At 47.7% G+C, this 16,485-nt stretch overlaps 1 protein-coding gene across 7 annotated transcripts in view; it reads left to right on the top strand.

Annotated features, from left to right (window-relative positions):
- HECW2 (HECT, C2 and WW domain containing E3 ubiquitin protein ligase 2) overlaps positions 1-16,485 on the top strand; it is a 257,430-nt gene that overhangs the window by 108,698 nt on the left and 132,247 nt on the right. For 6 of the 7 annotated variants that reach the window (XR_011472368.1, XR_011472369.1, XM_070421739.1 and 3 more), the window contains exon 3: positions 15,414-15,521. Coding sequence is in view for 5 of the 7 variants with exons in the window: in XM_070421739.1 (XP_070277840.1) it covers positions 15,414-15,521 (108 nt within the window). In the remaining 2 variants the exon portion in view is untranslated. Of the gene's footprint in view, positions 1-6,210; positions 6,585-15,413; positions 15,522-16,485 lie in introns of those variants that run through there. The other variant, XM_070421741.1, reaches the window with a different exon arrangement.

Genomic DNA, 16,485 nt, shown 5'->3' with positions numbered 1-16,485 from the left:
CTTATATATATAGTTTATAATTATTACAGACTGTGACACAGGGGCCACTGAATTTATATAATCTTGAGTGGCACGTGTTTCCTGAACACGCATCTTATTTAGCTTATTAATGCCATGGCAGATTTTTTTTCATGTATAAAACAATCCTGACTTTCCTGATGTTTCTGCTTTCCCCCTCCCCCCTCCTTGTAGTATTATCTTTTACTGAAGGATGTTATTAAATTTAAAAAACAATAGCTTTTAAAAAAAGTCTTAATGAGTTGTTTACACATAAACACAGACTGGAAGGTAACATTGCAAATCCTGATGATCCCAGTTTATAATGGAAATGCTCACAGGCCCTTAAATAGAGCTGGAGCTGGGGGGGTGGAGGGGGCTCGGGAGTGTTGGTACAGCGTGTTCCAGGAAAGGCCGTTTGGACGAGCGCCATCGTCTTTTCCCGAGGTGTCTTGTGATTTGGGTTTTGTCTGCTCCACTTCACCTTGCCCAGAGTGATTGCTGAAACACATGCAGGCAGCACAGGAAGGGGGGCGAACAGGCCTGCACTTCCTTAAGCCAGTTGAAGAAAGACCATCCTTTTTCTCCAAAGATGTTACTGGAATGTTACTAACTGTTCACGTCGGATAACCTAGATCCGATGACCCCAGGGGTCAGTCCAGCTAGCAGCCGCCTTCCTGGTGGACTGTCACTTGTCACAGAAATAAATTCTAAAAACGTCTCACGATATTTCAGGGATTCGGAGTCTCCCCCGTGAAGATCAATAACACGGATACCCGAGCGTTGACTGAGGGAGCCTATACGCTGTGCTCCGCAGTCCTCTCAGGCGTGTACTGCTGTGTGGTGTGACCCCGTTTTGTAGCTGAGGGAGCTAAAGTTTAAGATTAATCAAGGTCACAGAGCTCACAGATGTCCGTGTTAGCTGCGACCCGGGGCTGTTCTGTATTGCCCACAGGTCATCGATGTCTCAGTCATCTAATTAACTGGCTAAATGAGAAAATGTCTCCTATTGGACTTAAAAATGTTAAGAAAACAATGAACAGATGTAGTGTATGACCATTTACAACTTCCAAGCCTTACAGAATGAAGCTGGGCATTTAAAATGTGACTCTTTTTCTCATTTAAAAAGGGGACACAGTAACATTGGGGGGGATCCTCATTTTTAATTCATCCTGGCTAGCGATCGTGGCAGGCGGGGTGCATCTGCTGCTACTGAGCCTTCGTCTGTTGTGCACACAGATGCGCATCCCAGCTTCTCCGTCGCTCACCCTTTAAGAACTCGTGTTTCGATCAGAAGGGGAAAGTGGTTCTTGGTGACACTCAGAGCCAGAGTAGCCGCCGCAAGCCCGGCCGAGGGACCCGTTGCTGACGCAGGAGCTGTGAGAATGTGTCTGGAAGTTAACGTTCCTGCTGTCTGCAGGCAGGGCCCCCGTGAGGGAGACAGTGAGGATGCAGCGTTCACGGGGAGGCCGGAGGACCGCACAGTGAGATCCGGGCCCCAGGGACTTAGGACGGGGAGGATTTATTGACACGTGTGCTTCTTGTGACTGTTGTCATTGCCGGATCTCATGAACATCATTAGGTGGTTGATAGGGGCCCAGTGGTAAGATGACTGGTAAGACCTGCTTTTTGAGAACAGTCTGAAACGATAGTTTCATGTCAGCAAAGATTCACCGGTAAGGGGTAGATACCCTCTGCATACCCTCTTGTGGTCAAGTTCATCCCTGAACTTTCTTATTCTGTAGTGGGATCGTGGAAAGGGAAAGACCCACATCACTCCTATTGGTGGATGCCTGGCAGAGCTCCGGCACCTCACATCTGCTTGTGTGTATTGATCCCTTAGAAATAGAAAAGCGAGGGTCCTTTGTTCTCATGTATGAAAGCAACGGGTCAGAATCCCGATATTTTGTCTCCGATGGACATTGACCAAGGGATTTCCCCATCCACGGATGGTGAGAAAGTCAGTTCTTTGGGGACTTGACTCTCTTCCAAAGCATAATGAAAATTTCCCAGACAAAACTGCAAAACCCTAAGAAAGTCACAGGCCCACATCTCTCCTCACGGAACTCAGAGGAGAGAAATGCGGCTGGGAAATTGAGGCGGCTCCTGGACCGTCTCTGCTTGTTCCAGCCTCGCCTCTGGACGCCCCTGTGAAGTGACTAGACCTCGCCGAGCCCTTTCCCCGCCCTGGGGCTAGCGCTGCCTCTCAAAATCGCTGAGAGGAGCCTGGCCGGCGTGGCTCAGTGGTTGAGCACGGACCTATGCACCAGGAGGTCATGGTTCGATTCCCGGTCAGGGCACAGGCCCGGGTAGTGGGCTCCATCCCCATTGTGGGGTGTGCAGGAGGCAGTTGGTCAGTGATTCTCATCATCGATGTTTCTACCACTCTCTGATATCAATAAAAATGTATTTTTGTAAATTGCTGAGGGGATTCTGTCAGTGAATGATTCTGAAACACTGAGCACAGCTCATGACCCCTGGTGGGCGGTCATTAGCTGTTGGTGGGAAGATTGTGTCCGTGGGAAGTGTGTGGGTAAGCTTTGCCGTCACTTGGACTCCAGATCTGAAATTGAGCTCTTTCTTGCTGTGCTATGTTGCGTGGGCAAGTTACTCAGTCTTTCTGTCCTCCGGCTTTCTTAATCTGTGCGGGGTGGGGTCGGAATAACTGTGCCTGAGGGTTACTCTGAGGATTACATGCGGGAACGTGAGGACACACTCCCAGGGCCTGGAATGTAGCGTTTCTTATTTTTATTCAGTCAGATCGCCTACCACATCCTAAGTCAAATGAAAAAAAAAAAAAACAACCCAAGCAGTTCATGGATATGTGTCTCTTTGTTTTTACTCTGTCCCTTGCCTCTGTTAGCAGCTATCTCATCTTTCATATGTTTTCAAAAACGCTTTCTGATGGGCACACAAAAGGATGTGTATTCCCATTGGGAGACTTGGGGAATCTGAAAACACAGTGGAGATGCGACGAGCATTCATCTGGCTTTTTAGCGGACACACTGTCAGAGGGAAGAGCCGCCAATAAAAATGGGGGCAGATAAGCAGACACTTGCTGCAAAACGTAAGTCATACCTGTGGGTGATGTCAGACCCAGAGGCTTGCAAAATGCATAAACACAAGGGAAATTCGTAATGCGCTTTCCAGGAAAAGGGCTGTTCCTTCCTGATGTGCTAACCTTGGTTCTGTTTTGTGTGTTTGGAACCAGCATAAACTGTTGATTTTTTCCATTGTCCATTCGTATTGCAATCTAAGAATCTTGTCTTTGCTCCTCTCTGTATGTAGTGTGTCTCTTCAGAATGCATAAATCTTTTGCCTTTTCCTCTTAATGCGTGTCCTGTGAGCTTTGGGAATAGGCTCCTTGAGTTAAGTGATGTCTTTCATTTCTGATGATTAATCCTTTCGGCACTCCCAAGTAGCCTCCTGGATCGATAGCTCAGAAGGCTGAGAGCTGTGATGATCAGTGGGGTTTTCGGGAGGAGACCTTATGGAGATGGGGCAAAGGGACAGTGTCCATTCCCTGATTAAAAATTTTTTTTTTATTGATTTCAGAGAGGAAGGGAGAGGGAGAGAGAGAGATAGAAACATCCATGATGAGAGAGAATCATGGATCTGCTGCCTCCTGCATGCCCCACACTGGGGATTGAGCCAGCAACCCAGGCATGTGCCCTGACTGGGAATCAAACCGTGGCCTCCTGGTTCATAGGTTGACACTCGACCACTGAGCACACTGGCCAGGGTAAAGAATTCATTTTCTATCTGTTATTTAGTATTTTTCTCCCTCTCTTTCTCTTTCTACACTTGTCTTATTCACAAGTATCCCCCAGTACATGAAAATGCTGAGGTGTTAGACGAATGCAATGTTGGTATTAATGTGCTTCCCCGTTTTCTTTGTTGTTGTTGATTTTTATTTTTATTTTTTTTGGCCTTTCTTCCCAGAGGGTTTTGGTTTTGGGGAAAGGAACAATAGCATATGTAAATTTGAGTGTTTAATACTCACTTCCCTGGCCGTACCTTCTCAAGCCTACCATTGACTGTGATTGAGAGGGTGCTGGCCGAATGGCCTGTGTTTAGGAAATACCACCCCTGTGAAGGGGAATGTGAGTACGATGGCCTTAGGTCTAAACGCCAACGTTTATCTAACCTCCCTTGTTTCTGTAAGTTTCTTTCAGCCTGGACATCTCCTTCCATTATGACCATGGCTTGTGCTGTGGGGAAGCAGGTTTCCTTTACACAGGAAAATAGCCTATTTGTCGTACATAGACATCAGTGACGTGTGGGTGGACCAGAATCTAGCGTTTGGCTAACGGGGCACATCTGGAGAATGTTACAGTATTTGGAAGGCAAAGGCTGGAGGGCCAGAGTGGGGGAAGCATCAAGGGGTGTCTGGAGACCTGGGGGTGAGTGGGGCAGCAGCTGCACCTGCCCAGGTGCGTGAGCTGCTCCTCTGCCCCGGGGAGAGGCTGATGGCCCACAGTTGGGAAGCAGGTAAGAGCTCAGGGCTGAACACTTTCTCTGAGGATGGAAGCAGAGAGGCTGGCATTGAGAAGTCCATTGGTCAAAGGCTGTGGTCGTCTTTGAAGCCAGTGAATGGTCCTTTCTAGATTTATTTTCTCTAATCTCCTACTGGCGCCTGAGGCCACTGTGGGCCCATTGGCCACTGTGAGCTAGTGAGGTCGCTGGTGTCTTTTGAAGGAGGCAGCTTGTTGTAAACTAGTGGCCCGGTGCACGGAATTTGTGCACATTAAAAGGGAATTAATTAGAGGAAATATTTTAATATTGCTATTTGCCCTTTCTCTGTAATAGAAGTGTCAGAGAGATGAAAGAAAATTAGTAAAATGTATATGAAAATAATATATAAATTTATTAATAAATAAACAATAACAGCGTCACATCCCCAGCCAGCGCCGGGTGGGGGACGCAGCCTCATGTCTCCCAGCCTCGCCACGCACGCAGCCCCGCCCACCTGCACCTGCCACACACGCAGCCTCCTGCTGATTGGTCATTACGGCGTGAGGGTGTCAGGACCATTTGCATATTAGCCTTTTATTATATAGGATGAGCATGGGGCTGAGTGTCGTTCAGATCTAACATTAAATCCCGGCTATTGTCACTTTCTCTCTGTTTCCCCAATCATGTGGGCCTAATAACACCACCGCTCAGCCTTGGACCACAGAGACACCCGTTAGAGATGGAAGTATCTACCACGTGTCCCTGGTACGGGGCTGGCATTTGTAAGTGCTTGCTGTTACTGTTATTTGCTAGGACGCACCCTCACACCTGCAGTGTTTTGTCCTGAGACTCAGTTGGGTTTGCATGTTCTGCTCAGGGGTTGCTGATTCTGGGATTCCAGGCTTCCTGTGCCCCCTCAGTCTGTTCCAGAGCCAGCCCACAGCTCTGTGGTCCCTGGAAGCTTCATGGCCAAGTATATCTGGGTCAAGGGAACAGTAGAGAAGAAATGGCAGCCACCAAATGTAGAGTGGAGCTGAAATCCAGTCTGCCTCTCTACACAGCAAAAGCACGTGACACTCGATATTTCATCTTGCTTTCCTGGAAAGTTCGCTGGGAGGATAGGGTCTTGCAGCCTTTGATCGCATTCACCCATCAGCCAGCACTTGGAATTGCAATGACTGCCCTTCCGGCCCCTTTATCCAGGAAAGCACATGCATCGGACCAGGGACCGCCAGCCTCTCCCCAGCCCAGGCCAAGAGCCCCAGCTAGAGTGATGGTCGCGTGTGGTTTTGCATTGAGACTGAGCTCTGGGAGCGACTTCTGACTGATAAGCACAGTGTTGGCTTTTCACGGGAGCTCTGCGGTGTTTGAAAAAGTTGTATTCCGTTTTAATGGTTTGCAATCACAAGTCCACCAACCCCATCCTGGATTGGTTAGGGCGCTGGGAGGCTGTGTTAGCAACCTGACTGAAAGTGATATCTGATCATGGAACCAGTAAACCAGAGTTCCCAGATGGTGGCCACTCTGTTCCGAGTCAATCACACACACAGTTCTCCTCTTCACGATAGCAGTCAGCTTGTTGACATCAGCCCACTCTGAGAGTGTGTGTGTGAGTGTGTATGTGTGGACACATAGCTCATTCTCTGGAATTCTCCCATGGAAAGCACAGGAAGGAAGCTGAGGGGAGGATGGGGCGATTGCATCCTGTACCCTTTGCAGGGGTGTGGCCACCACGGCCGGCTGGTCGGTTATGTTTTTTCACTTAGGATGCCTGAGCAATGATAAGCCCCGAGGAGTGGCGGCCGCGGCCCTCAGTGTTGCTCCTGACGGGACAGGCGTCTCCTGGCAGAGGTCTTCTTAGTCTCTTCTTTCTCGAGCTTTGGGGGAAGAGGAAGACAAGCAGGAGCCGCAGTGAGGTGGACCCGCTGAGCTCTCAGGGCCACATCAGGACTCACGACCCCCCTGCACACCCGTCCTGGCCCCTTCTGTGGCTGCCGTTGCCCGGGGGTAGGCCAGGTGCATGGTTTTAAGGAGAACGAAACCTGTTTCTTCTCGCTGCTTCCTGAGTCGGATCTGAGAGGATGGCGTCCACCCTGGCAAAGGCGGAGAGGGACGCCGTGGGATTGTGTGAGGTAAGGGGTCAGAAAGCTCTGGGGGATGAACCGCACTGTCCCCCGATTTCCACGTTCTCGCCGCCTTTCTCTTTGAAAAGTTCTTAGATGTGGTCCCTCCCAGTGGGCTTCGGGACCGTTCTTCACTTGCTATGCGGGGCGTTCAGCTCATTCAGTCACTGCACAGTTCTCACAGCAGATCGGTGCTGGGGTTCAGCTACTAAAACTTGTACAAATAAATACGCAGCCCCCTCACTGCGAGTTCCTGGAGTCCCGCTGGTTCTCGATGAATCACTTCACTGGGATGCTAAGCACAGGTTTTACAAGAATGCTTCTGAAACGGCATTTGATTGAGTCTAAATAGATTTCATGAAGGGTTATCTGCCACCAGAATAATATTTTGGATGGATTTTAAAACCCTTTTCTCAGGGAATGAGATGTTTGAAGAAATGTATTTGTGATGTAATATTTATATGGACAAGTATTCATAGAGAGCCACATTCTGGAGGCTGATTGATTTAGTAACGATCTTACCATAAAACTTGAACTTGGGGATAAAACTGTGTCTTTTAAAGAAGGTTTTTTTGTGGCACTGTGGCAGACTGGCCCAGTTTTCCTAGGCCTGCTAGACCCGGTTTAATGAATTGTTTAAACACTGGAACGATTGCAGGGCAACATTTCAGTTCTACTCTGACCCTTTACTAGCTAGTGTTTCAAATGAAAATTTTTATTTCATTGCCTGGAAAATGCCCACCAATGGTTCTCAAGGGGGTGGGAATGTTATTTGCTTTATTGTCCAATAGGATGCAACTGGCATGTAGTATCTGAGAGCCAGGGATGCCACAGCTCCTATCACGCACTGGACAGACCCTCACGGAGAATTACCTGCTGGAATGTCAATGGCACCGCAGGCGGCATCATTGGCTCATGCTCAGTTTAATGAAAAACACGTTGATGATTTAGTAAAGATTCGGCTGAGCCGTCTGACCTCCGAGAAGGTCACTCATCTTCTGATTAAGTCATTTTGGGGAGGGACCCATAGGGAGCAGCCACGTCGGCAAAATTATTCTTTAGGGTCAGGAGCAACGCACGTTCCAGAAAGCTTGCTCCCACGAGCTTCTTGTTAATATTGTCAGGCCTAGTGGGTTAGCTCCCCCATTAGCTCTGTCTTTATACTATGAGCTCATGAAGATCAAGGCCGTCATTCACCCCAGCCGGAGGACGTTTTTGTGCTGAACATGAGATTCTAGGATGGCCGTGCATTTCTCGGAATCCCCCGCTGTCGTGTGTCATGCACCAGTCACATCCTGTAGGATGCAGAGGTTGCTTTTAAACTTCCCCTGGTATTAAGAGGAATTATCTTTGGGTGAGAGCTTAGTGTATGCATGGCATTTAAAAAAAAGAATGAGAGGAAAGAAGCTATGTAATCAGAGCTTCGTCATTCCTGGCAGCTTTCTCTCTCTCTCTCTCTCACACACACACACACACACACACACACACGGCTGAGACAGTGTCCCCAGTTAGACACACTGTTCCAAGTTCCGGTTTCTGTGTGGCGGGAGGGAGGGCGCCTCTGCCTGAGGCTTGAGGGAGCCAGGCTTAAGGCTCACCAGCAGGAGTTCAAGCTCTGAGCACCGTCCCATCCGAGACCTGGGTGTGCTGAGACGCTATGAGTCTGTGCCTGTGTAAGGGCGTAGCGACTGTCCCTGTGCAAACGCCTGCACGTGCGTTGTCAGTCCTTTGACGTCCTTTGCTTAAGAAAGCAGTCTCCAAAACCACACCGATAAGCATACTTCTGTTTTGATTTATGTATATCGATGAGCAATTAGAATGAAATACATTTACTTAAAACAAATACACTTAAAATGTAAAAATGAACCCAGTGAAGCTGAGGAACGGTGCTTTCGAGGATTAAAAATAAACACAGACGAGAAGTAAACAGGTGGGATGTTTACTTTGAAAGAAGGATGAACGAATGGAAAAGTTTAAAAAGCCCACCTGCTGAGCTCCTCATACGTACCAGGTTCCATGCTGTGCCGCGGACTCCTCAGCCTTCTGAGCTGGGAGCTGGCGTCATTTCCCAGAAGGAAGAGATGGAGTCTGTGCAGGGTAAGGACTCGTCCCCGGCCATAAACCCAGTAAATGGGAGAAGTAAAGTCTAAACTCAGGTCTGCTGTGTCTTGAAGTTCTGGGATCATCCAGTCCCCTGCAGACAGCCTGGCAATGCCATTACCAAGAAGAGTCCTTCCTGCATGGCATCTGGAATAAATGATACGTCCCTCAAAACCAAAAGCTTCTGCTCTTGATGCAATGCAGAGAGGGTGTGTGTGGACTGACGGCCAGTGCTAACCTATAGAATAAAAGCCTAATATGCAAATTGTCCCCTTGGGCAGTGGTTCCACTGGGAGTTCGGCCAATCGCTATGACGTGCGCTGACCACCAGGGGGTGGTGGGGAACATGGTGGGCATCAGTGACACAGCGCTGGCAGTGGGTGGCAGTGGAGGTGCTGCAGGCCCTATGGGCTCTGATAAGAGTGGGACCATGCAGGATGGTGGAGCAGGTGAACGGGTGGCACCAGGCCAAGGTAGGTCCGAGTGGGGGCCCGATCGCCCCGTAGACAGCGACCAGTGCCGCCCGACTCCCAGGCACTGAGGGAGAAAGGGCAAATAGCAATATTAAAATATTCCTTCTAACTATTTCCCTCTCAATGTGCACAAATCTGTGCAGCGGGCCCCTAGTGTTACATATGTGCCATGAAGTGTTTGACGGAGTTATAAGTGACCGGTCAAGGCCGAGTGTGGGAAGGTTGGACTTGCAGGAGCTGTTTGAGTAAAGGGAGGGAGGAGAAAAGCCTGGTGGACTTCGAGTGAAATTGCAGGATGGAGGTTTGATTGGAGGGAGCACAGCGGGGATGAGTCACCTCCCGGGGTCACAGGGCTGCAGCGTCTGGACCTGGTGTGCAGCCTTGTGCACCAGGAGTGGCTATTTATAGCTGCCCAGCTCTGTCTGCACAGGAAGGATGGGTCCGGGGGAGGGCCATGTTTAGGTGATGCTCCCACACTGGGTGCTTTGCCTGGGCATGAAGCACTGGGGCCGTCCTCGTTTGTCCTTGTGACGTGCACTCTGCAGGCAGCAGCCAGAAGGATTTTTTTTAAAAGTGCAGGTCATGTCCCTCCCTGCTTTCGGTTCTTTAGTGACTTTCCACGGTCGGCAGAATGCAGTCCAGGCTCTTCTTGTGTCGAGGAGCGTGGCCTCTGAGAAAGCAGCCTGTGCTCACTCTGCGCGTAGATTCAGGATCCTGGACAAATTCCTTCACTTCTCTGTGCCTTAGTTCCCCCATCGTTAAAAATATGATAATAGTGTCTTACAGGATTGTTAGCAGAGGGTTTTGAGAAAATGTAGGGAGGGATTATTTTAAAGCAAAATAAAAGTCGTAAGCATTATTTTTCTTTATTCTCTGACACAGTCTGTCTCATGGCATCTTTCGCCTAAAAGTTCTCATCTTTTCTCAACTCCCCTGGGTTGGCTGATAGAAAAGTGAGGGCTTTGAATACTTGCCTATTTGAATTAATGAAGGCAGAACAGTGGAACAGTGCCCGGCACATAGTAAGCGCTGCAGTGTTCAACATTATTATTGAGGTCCTCAAGGTGTCCCGCTCGTCTCTGATTTCATGTTGCCCCAAATTATGGGCCTTTAGAAAAAGGTCATTTACTCTGTTCTTTTTCATGAACCTTCTGTAGCAACAGGAAAACTTGTTCTAACCTTGGGACACGAAATAGGATCGAAGCATTGTAGTGTCATTGTTATAGAATACTAGAGTCCTGACGCATGAAATTTGTACAAGGGGCTCAGCCCTCCCAACCATGGCAGCTTGCCTTGGCCCTCACAGCCCCGGCTTTGTCCTGAAGGTCGTCTGGAAAGACGTCCGGAAGGTCTTTCGGCTGTCCAGTCTAATTAGCATATAATGTTTTTATTATTATAGATTACTGATGGGCCTAATATTGGATCTTGTGCTAAGGTGTTTACCAAGCTACCCAATGCTGGCCATTCTTGACCACACCTTTGAGGAAGAAAAAAGACCTTTCTTCTATCCTCCTAGATTCAGGGACTGGGCCTGCAGATCAGACTGACCAGAGACAGATCAACAGGAGGAGAGGCATACACATCTCATTAGCTGCACATTTTTTATGTCTGTGTACATGGAGACCCTCATGGAAATGAGGACTCAGGATGTGGTTAGTCTCAGGAGCTCATATACCATCTGAACAAAGGGCATTAAGTTGTGGAGAAGTAATTAGCTAAAGAATGGGAGGTTTTGGCTTCTAGGGGAGGTGAATTGTGGGAAGGTACAACTGTCCCCAAGGCCAGACTTGCAGACCTGTCCTGTAATGTGCTGGTGTCTTTTTGTCCCGTCCCTGGCACATTATAACCATCCAACTCTTCTGGTGTCGATAGGGAACTTACTATGCAAGTGGCTCCAAAGCCCTCGTCACCCATGGGTGCCCTCTCCGCGGGTCGCCGGTGTCAGTGTTGTAATCTCCAAGCACGCCTGTCACGCACACTCTTTCTTCCATCCAGAGAGGGCTTCGGTGGATGGAATTGTCCATCTAGGGAGAGTGGGTTAAACACGAACGCCACATTTTCACCTTCATCTGGAAGTTCATTATGATCCTCATAGCACGGAGTAAGGCTGGTGCTCTGTTTGGTACCATCACTGGTAAAGACTCACCCCCCCCCCCCCCCCCCCCACAACATAGCTCCCATCTCAAAGTCATCCTCAAGAGTTTTCCTCTCACACTGCAGTGGATTCCACAACCTGCCTAGTACAGGCTGGTAAATTTGCGAAGTCCTACCAGTCACGTGGTCTCTGTGAGGGTGTGTACTTGGCCCGTGTCTGGAGTGATCGTTTTGATTCAAATTGTTGCTCAGTGTCAGTCTCCCAATCCCAAGTCCTAGACAAGGCACCTGATGTCTGCGTGTAGCCGGAATAAAGCCAGGCCCCTTCACGATCCAATCTCAGGACATAGGTATACTCAACATGTATCCGAAAGGCAATTTAAAATCAATTTAGATATTTATGCCATTTTTTGGGGAGAAAATGTAGGGAGGGATTATTTTGAAGCAAAAGTTGTAAGCATTATTTTTTTTATTCTCTGACACAGTCAGTCTCATGGCATCTTTCTCCTAAAAGTTCTCACCTTTTCTCAACTTCCCCTAGGTTGATCGATAGAGGAGTGAGGGCTTTGAGTACTTTATTTTCATCCTATTTTATCTCCAGTACCACATGGAGGTTTTGGAAATATTAAGATAGACACTGAATCATTTCCAAATCCAAATTATGTTTGGATATCTTTGACATGTCTGGTCATGTCTCCTGTATATCCTTTTATTATCTTAAAAGCTGATTCCTGAACATTTTTGTGAATCGAAAAACCACATACAGGAGAAGATGATTTTTTATTTTAAAGAAAATTTTTACACTGAATTTTGTGTATCAAATATGGGGAAGGAAGAGTTTGAAAAAAACACCATAAAAAGACTTCATGCTTACATTATGTTAGCTTTTGTGGCATTTAAAAAAAGAATTCAGTTAGCTTTTAAAAATAATAACTGTTTACAATCCCATTATAGGATAATAGAACGAACCCTACTTCTCCACAGCTGAAGGGCATTATGTCCTGGGGAACTGTCACTGCTGAGTTCAGCTCTAAGTATGGCCACTTGCTTGCTGCTTCCAATGACCATCCATGAACTGCCTCTTACTCCCCCAAAAAGAACCCTGTGAGGTAAAACAGTATGTCTTAGGGAACAGAGAAGCCAAGGAATAGAGGACAACTTAATGACTGGCTGACCTGTGTGGCTCTCCCAGAGGATAGCTCCATATGTGTCTCCCAAAGACACTTCCCATTTGATGGACCCAGAGCCGTGTAAACTGTGCACGGTCCCCGGGAGCACCGGCCATTCCTCCTCCGTCCCCTTTAGTGCGTCCTGAAGTAGGCACCTAGCCTCTACCCTGCTGCTCTTCACATGGCCTGTACCTCCTGTGCCAATCTTCTCCTGCACTGTCACCTCCTGATGGCAGCAAATGGGTGTTCGTGACCTCCGTCTAGGCCAGCGGTTCTCAACCTGTGGATCTCGACCCCTTTGGCGGTCGAACGACCCTTTCACAGGGGTCGCCTAAGACCATCCTGCATATCAGATATTTACATCATGATTCATAACAGTAGCAACATTACAGTTATGAAGTATCAACGAAAATAATTTTATGGTTGGGGGTCACAACATGAGGAACTGTATTTAAAGGGCCAGAAGGTTGAGAACCACTGGTATAGGCACTCGGCAAATGCCTTTGCACTGAGGGAAAGAAGGAAGGAATAAGCTAATGAATGGAAGGGACAATTGCCAAAGAGATGTCCACTGTCCAGAGCTTTGCTGTAATTGCCCAATTTCCCTGGAAATCTCCGGGAGCAGAATGTTCCCAGGTGCGGTGTGTGTCGTACCTGTGTCGGAACCGCCTGGTTGGGGTGCTTGCTAACATTCAGATTCCTGTCTTTTTATTCATTAGAACAATAATAGCTTTCCCAGGAGTCCCACCCAGGAGGCTTCCACGCACATCGCACCGGATGGAGCGAGACCACATGCCACCCTCAGCTATGAGGGGTTTGGAGAGAGAAGCAGGTGTAACTGGGCACATTGTTGCCTTGGACAAAGGTGGGACTCCGTGGGCATGGAAGAAGCTCAGCAGATGGGCAGGGAGCAGCACCTGCTCTGAGGAGCCCCAGGATATCTCTCACGTCCAGTTTTAGGCTGCTGCCTGCGTGCCTTAGAAAGATCAGTGCTGTGGTTGCATTCCCGTGATGGCTGGAGTCGGGTCCTTGTGTTTGTTCGCGTGTGGAGGTGATGCCCTGAATGGGTTATGCCTTTTCATCCCTATAAAGGACCGTGGCTGCTCCTTGGACTTTCATGGAAAGAGTCTTTGACTTCTAATGTTCTGAATGTCAATCCCATGAAAGGACCACCCTCCCCGAGTTCTCTGGCTTGTCAATGTGATGAAGCCGCTGGGCTCCGAGGACAACGGCAGGCGGAAGTCTCTCAAAGCTGGGTGATCCCAGCCTCGCTTCTTGTTTCTTTTACGTGCAAAAGAAGAGAGGTTTTGCCCTGGCCGGGTGGCTCAGTCAGTTGGAGCATCGTCTCGTGCACCAAAAGGTTGTGGGTTTGATCCCCAGTTGGGGCGTGTACGAGAGGCAACCAGTCGATGTTTCTTTCTCGCATCTATCTATGTCTGTGTGTGTCTCTCTCTCCCTAAAAATTAATAAAAACATACCCTCAGGTGAGGATTAAAGAAAAGAAGAGAGGTTTCTCCTCTGGGATATTCCCTTGAGCTTGGCATCTTTCCTCTATCTTTCCATTTTTTAGTGGAGCCCTTGCTTCACCCTGTCTGGTTGACCCCTGCTCTCGGTTAAAGTGCACCCCTAATCATTCCTCCTGGAAAAGGGATTCAGGGAAACAAATGAGGTGCATTTGGCCTAGCCGGTGTGGCTCAGTGGTTGAGCATTGACATATGAACCAGGAGGTCATGGTTCGATTCCTGGTCAGGGCACATGTCTGGGTTGCAGGCTTGATCCCCAGTAGCGGGGTGCAGGAGGCAGCTGATCAATGATTGTCTCTCATCATTGATGCTTCTATGTCTCTTCCCCTTCCTTCCTCTCTGAAATCAATAAAAATATATTAAAAAAAAAAAGTGAGGTACATTGGATGGTAAGAGCCAGTGTTACTGTACACATTTTTGTGCACCTGTCAGCCTCTGAAGGGCCTCCTTTTCGCGTTTTCAGCTCATTTCCTCTCGTAGGCTCTAGGACAGAGCTTCAAACAGTGGGATGTGAGCAAGTTATATAGAACTGGAGGCCCGATGCACAGAATTTGTGCAAGGGGCTCGGCCCTCGCAGCCCCTCGCAGCCCCAGCCGACCCTCGGAGCCCCGGCTTCGTCCGTAAGGTCATCTGGACGGTCGTCTAGAAGGAATCCTGGACGGTTGTTCTGTTGTTCGCTCTAATTAGCATATTAGCTCTTTATTATATAGGATATGCATTCCTCAGCGCTCAGGGTGGGGGCGGAGCCTGGGCCACCAGAGTGTCCCCACCCATCATCTGAAGTTGTGAGTGCCTCTTCCATGGACCCCACTGTGCCTACAAATATGACCATTTTCTGTGTCATGAGGTCAGACAGCTTGGAAAATGCCACGTTCAGCCCTGTTCCCTGGGTCTTTCTTTCTATCCTCTTCCCTTTGGAGGTCCAGATGCTGCCTCTTTCCTCTTCTTCCATTGGCTCGAGGTCTCCTGCCTTTGGCGGTTTGTGAAAGGTGTTCCTAGCAGACCTGGTGCTGGGATGCTGACCATGGCAAGCCTGGAGTGTGTCTGACTCCGTTTTATAGCTTAACGTCCCTTTTTGTCCCCCACGTGGAGTCTTGTTATATTCTCCCCGCTCTGCTCTTCCCTCGTTCCATAAAGATTCTATTGATGGGGCTCAGCCCCTTTCCTACACATCAACTCGGCCCCCAGGCTCTGCTGTGCCCTTAACTCTCTGTAGTCTTGTTGTTGGCCACACTGACCGACCTGGCCAAACCCAGAGATGCCACTGTCTTTCCACCCGCACCCTCCCCAAGTCCCCCGTAAGATGCAAGTGTAGAAACTCGGCGTAATAATCTGCTGGGAGTCGTCATTCAAGGTAGTGTTCATTGATACTTCCCATTCATTTTTTTCTCTATCTTAGAACTTGTATTGGTCTTTGAGCTGAGGAAGGACAAAGAGGTTGTAATGAAGCTGAAAAGTGTTTCTTTGTTTTTTTTTCAGATGAGAATTCTCCAGCCAACTTCTGGGATTCTAAAAACAGGGGTGTGACCGGGACACAGAAAGGACAGATTGTGTGGAGGATTGAGCCCGGGCCCTATTTCATGGAACGTAAGTAACCAAGTGTGAAATAGATGTTGGTTATGGGACATTGTCTACATATGCAGGAATCTATGGGGTCTTTTCTGAGTGCTATTTAAAATGTTTTTGGCTCTGATTTACATACACTTATACCATAGAACTCCAAACTAGAAAATGCATTATTTTAGAAAATGCTCATTAGAGAATGTTCACATATTTTGAAAAGTGTGCGTGTACTGTATGAACATATGATTTAAAAATTACGTGTGGCTATTTTAATACTTCACACATTTTTATATACCTTGCAACTACATTTGTAATTCATATCTAATTATTACTAATTTTAGAGAGCAGGAAAAACAATCCAAGATTTAAATTTAAGAGTTTAACTTAATTTAAAATTTTTATTTGCTAACTCTGCTATTATTTTTCCCAGCGGCAGAATAGCTTTTGCATTTGGGTCCTGGTTTTTACAAGTGTGGGTAAGATAGTCCGGGACTGCTATAGATAGAGGTCTCTTTACTAGGAATCAAAAATCGCCTGCTGATAATTCAATCATGCCCCAGTTATCTGATCTTATATTCATTTGTACATGCAAATGCTTTTACATAGCACACATGATTCACAGAAATATGTCATCCCTTTTTATTTTGGATGAAGCGGAGTATCTATACTTCCCACTAATATTGAAAACATAGTAAGTACATTTTTGTGGAGTAGCTAGATACTACTGTAAGCACATGATTTACTGGTTGGTCCAGGTTAATGTCTACACATACAGAATTTTTCCTTACTGTAGACAAAATTGGCTCTAAACACTTTCCCAGTTATTTATCTCTGTATAACAATTACATTTTCCATACGCTGAGTGTTTAATCCAAGAGAGTGTGGGGTTGCTATACAGGGAGGGTACTTACTACACCTTAAAATATAAAGTAAGGTTTGATTGCGTAGCAACTTGATGTAGGCACAGTATTAACGCATATGAAACTTC

Source organism: Myotis yumanensis, unplaced genomic scaffold (genome assembly GCF_028538775.1).
Source record: "Myotis yumanensis isolate MYYU_CA2020_CCGP unplaced genomic scaffold, mMyoYum1.0.hap1 SCAF_8, whole genome shotgun sequence".
NCBI classification, from domain to species: Eukaryota; Metazoa; Chordata; class Mammalia; order Chiroptera; family Vespertilionidae; genus Myotis; species Myotis yumanensis.
The sequence above is the reverse complement of the archived record's forward strand: the minus strand, read 5'-3'. Positions and strand labels throughout refer to the sequence as shown.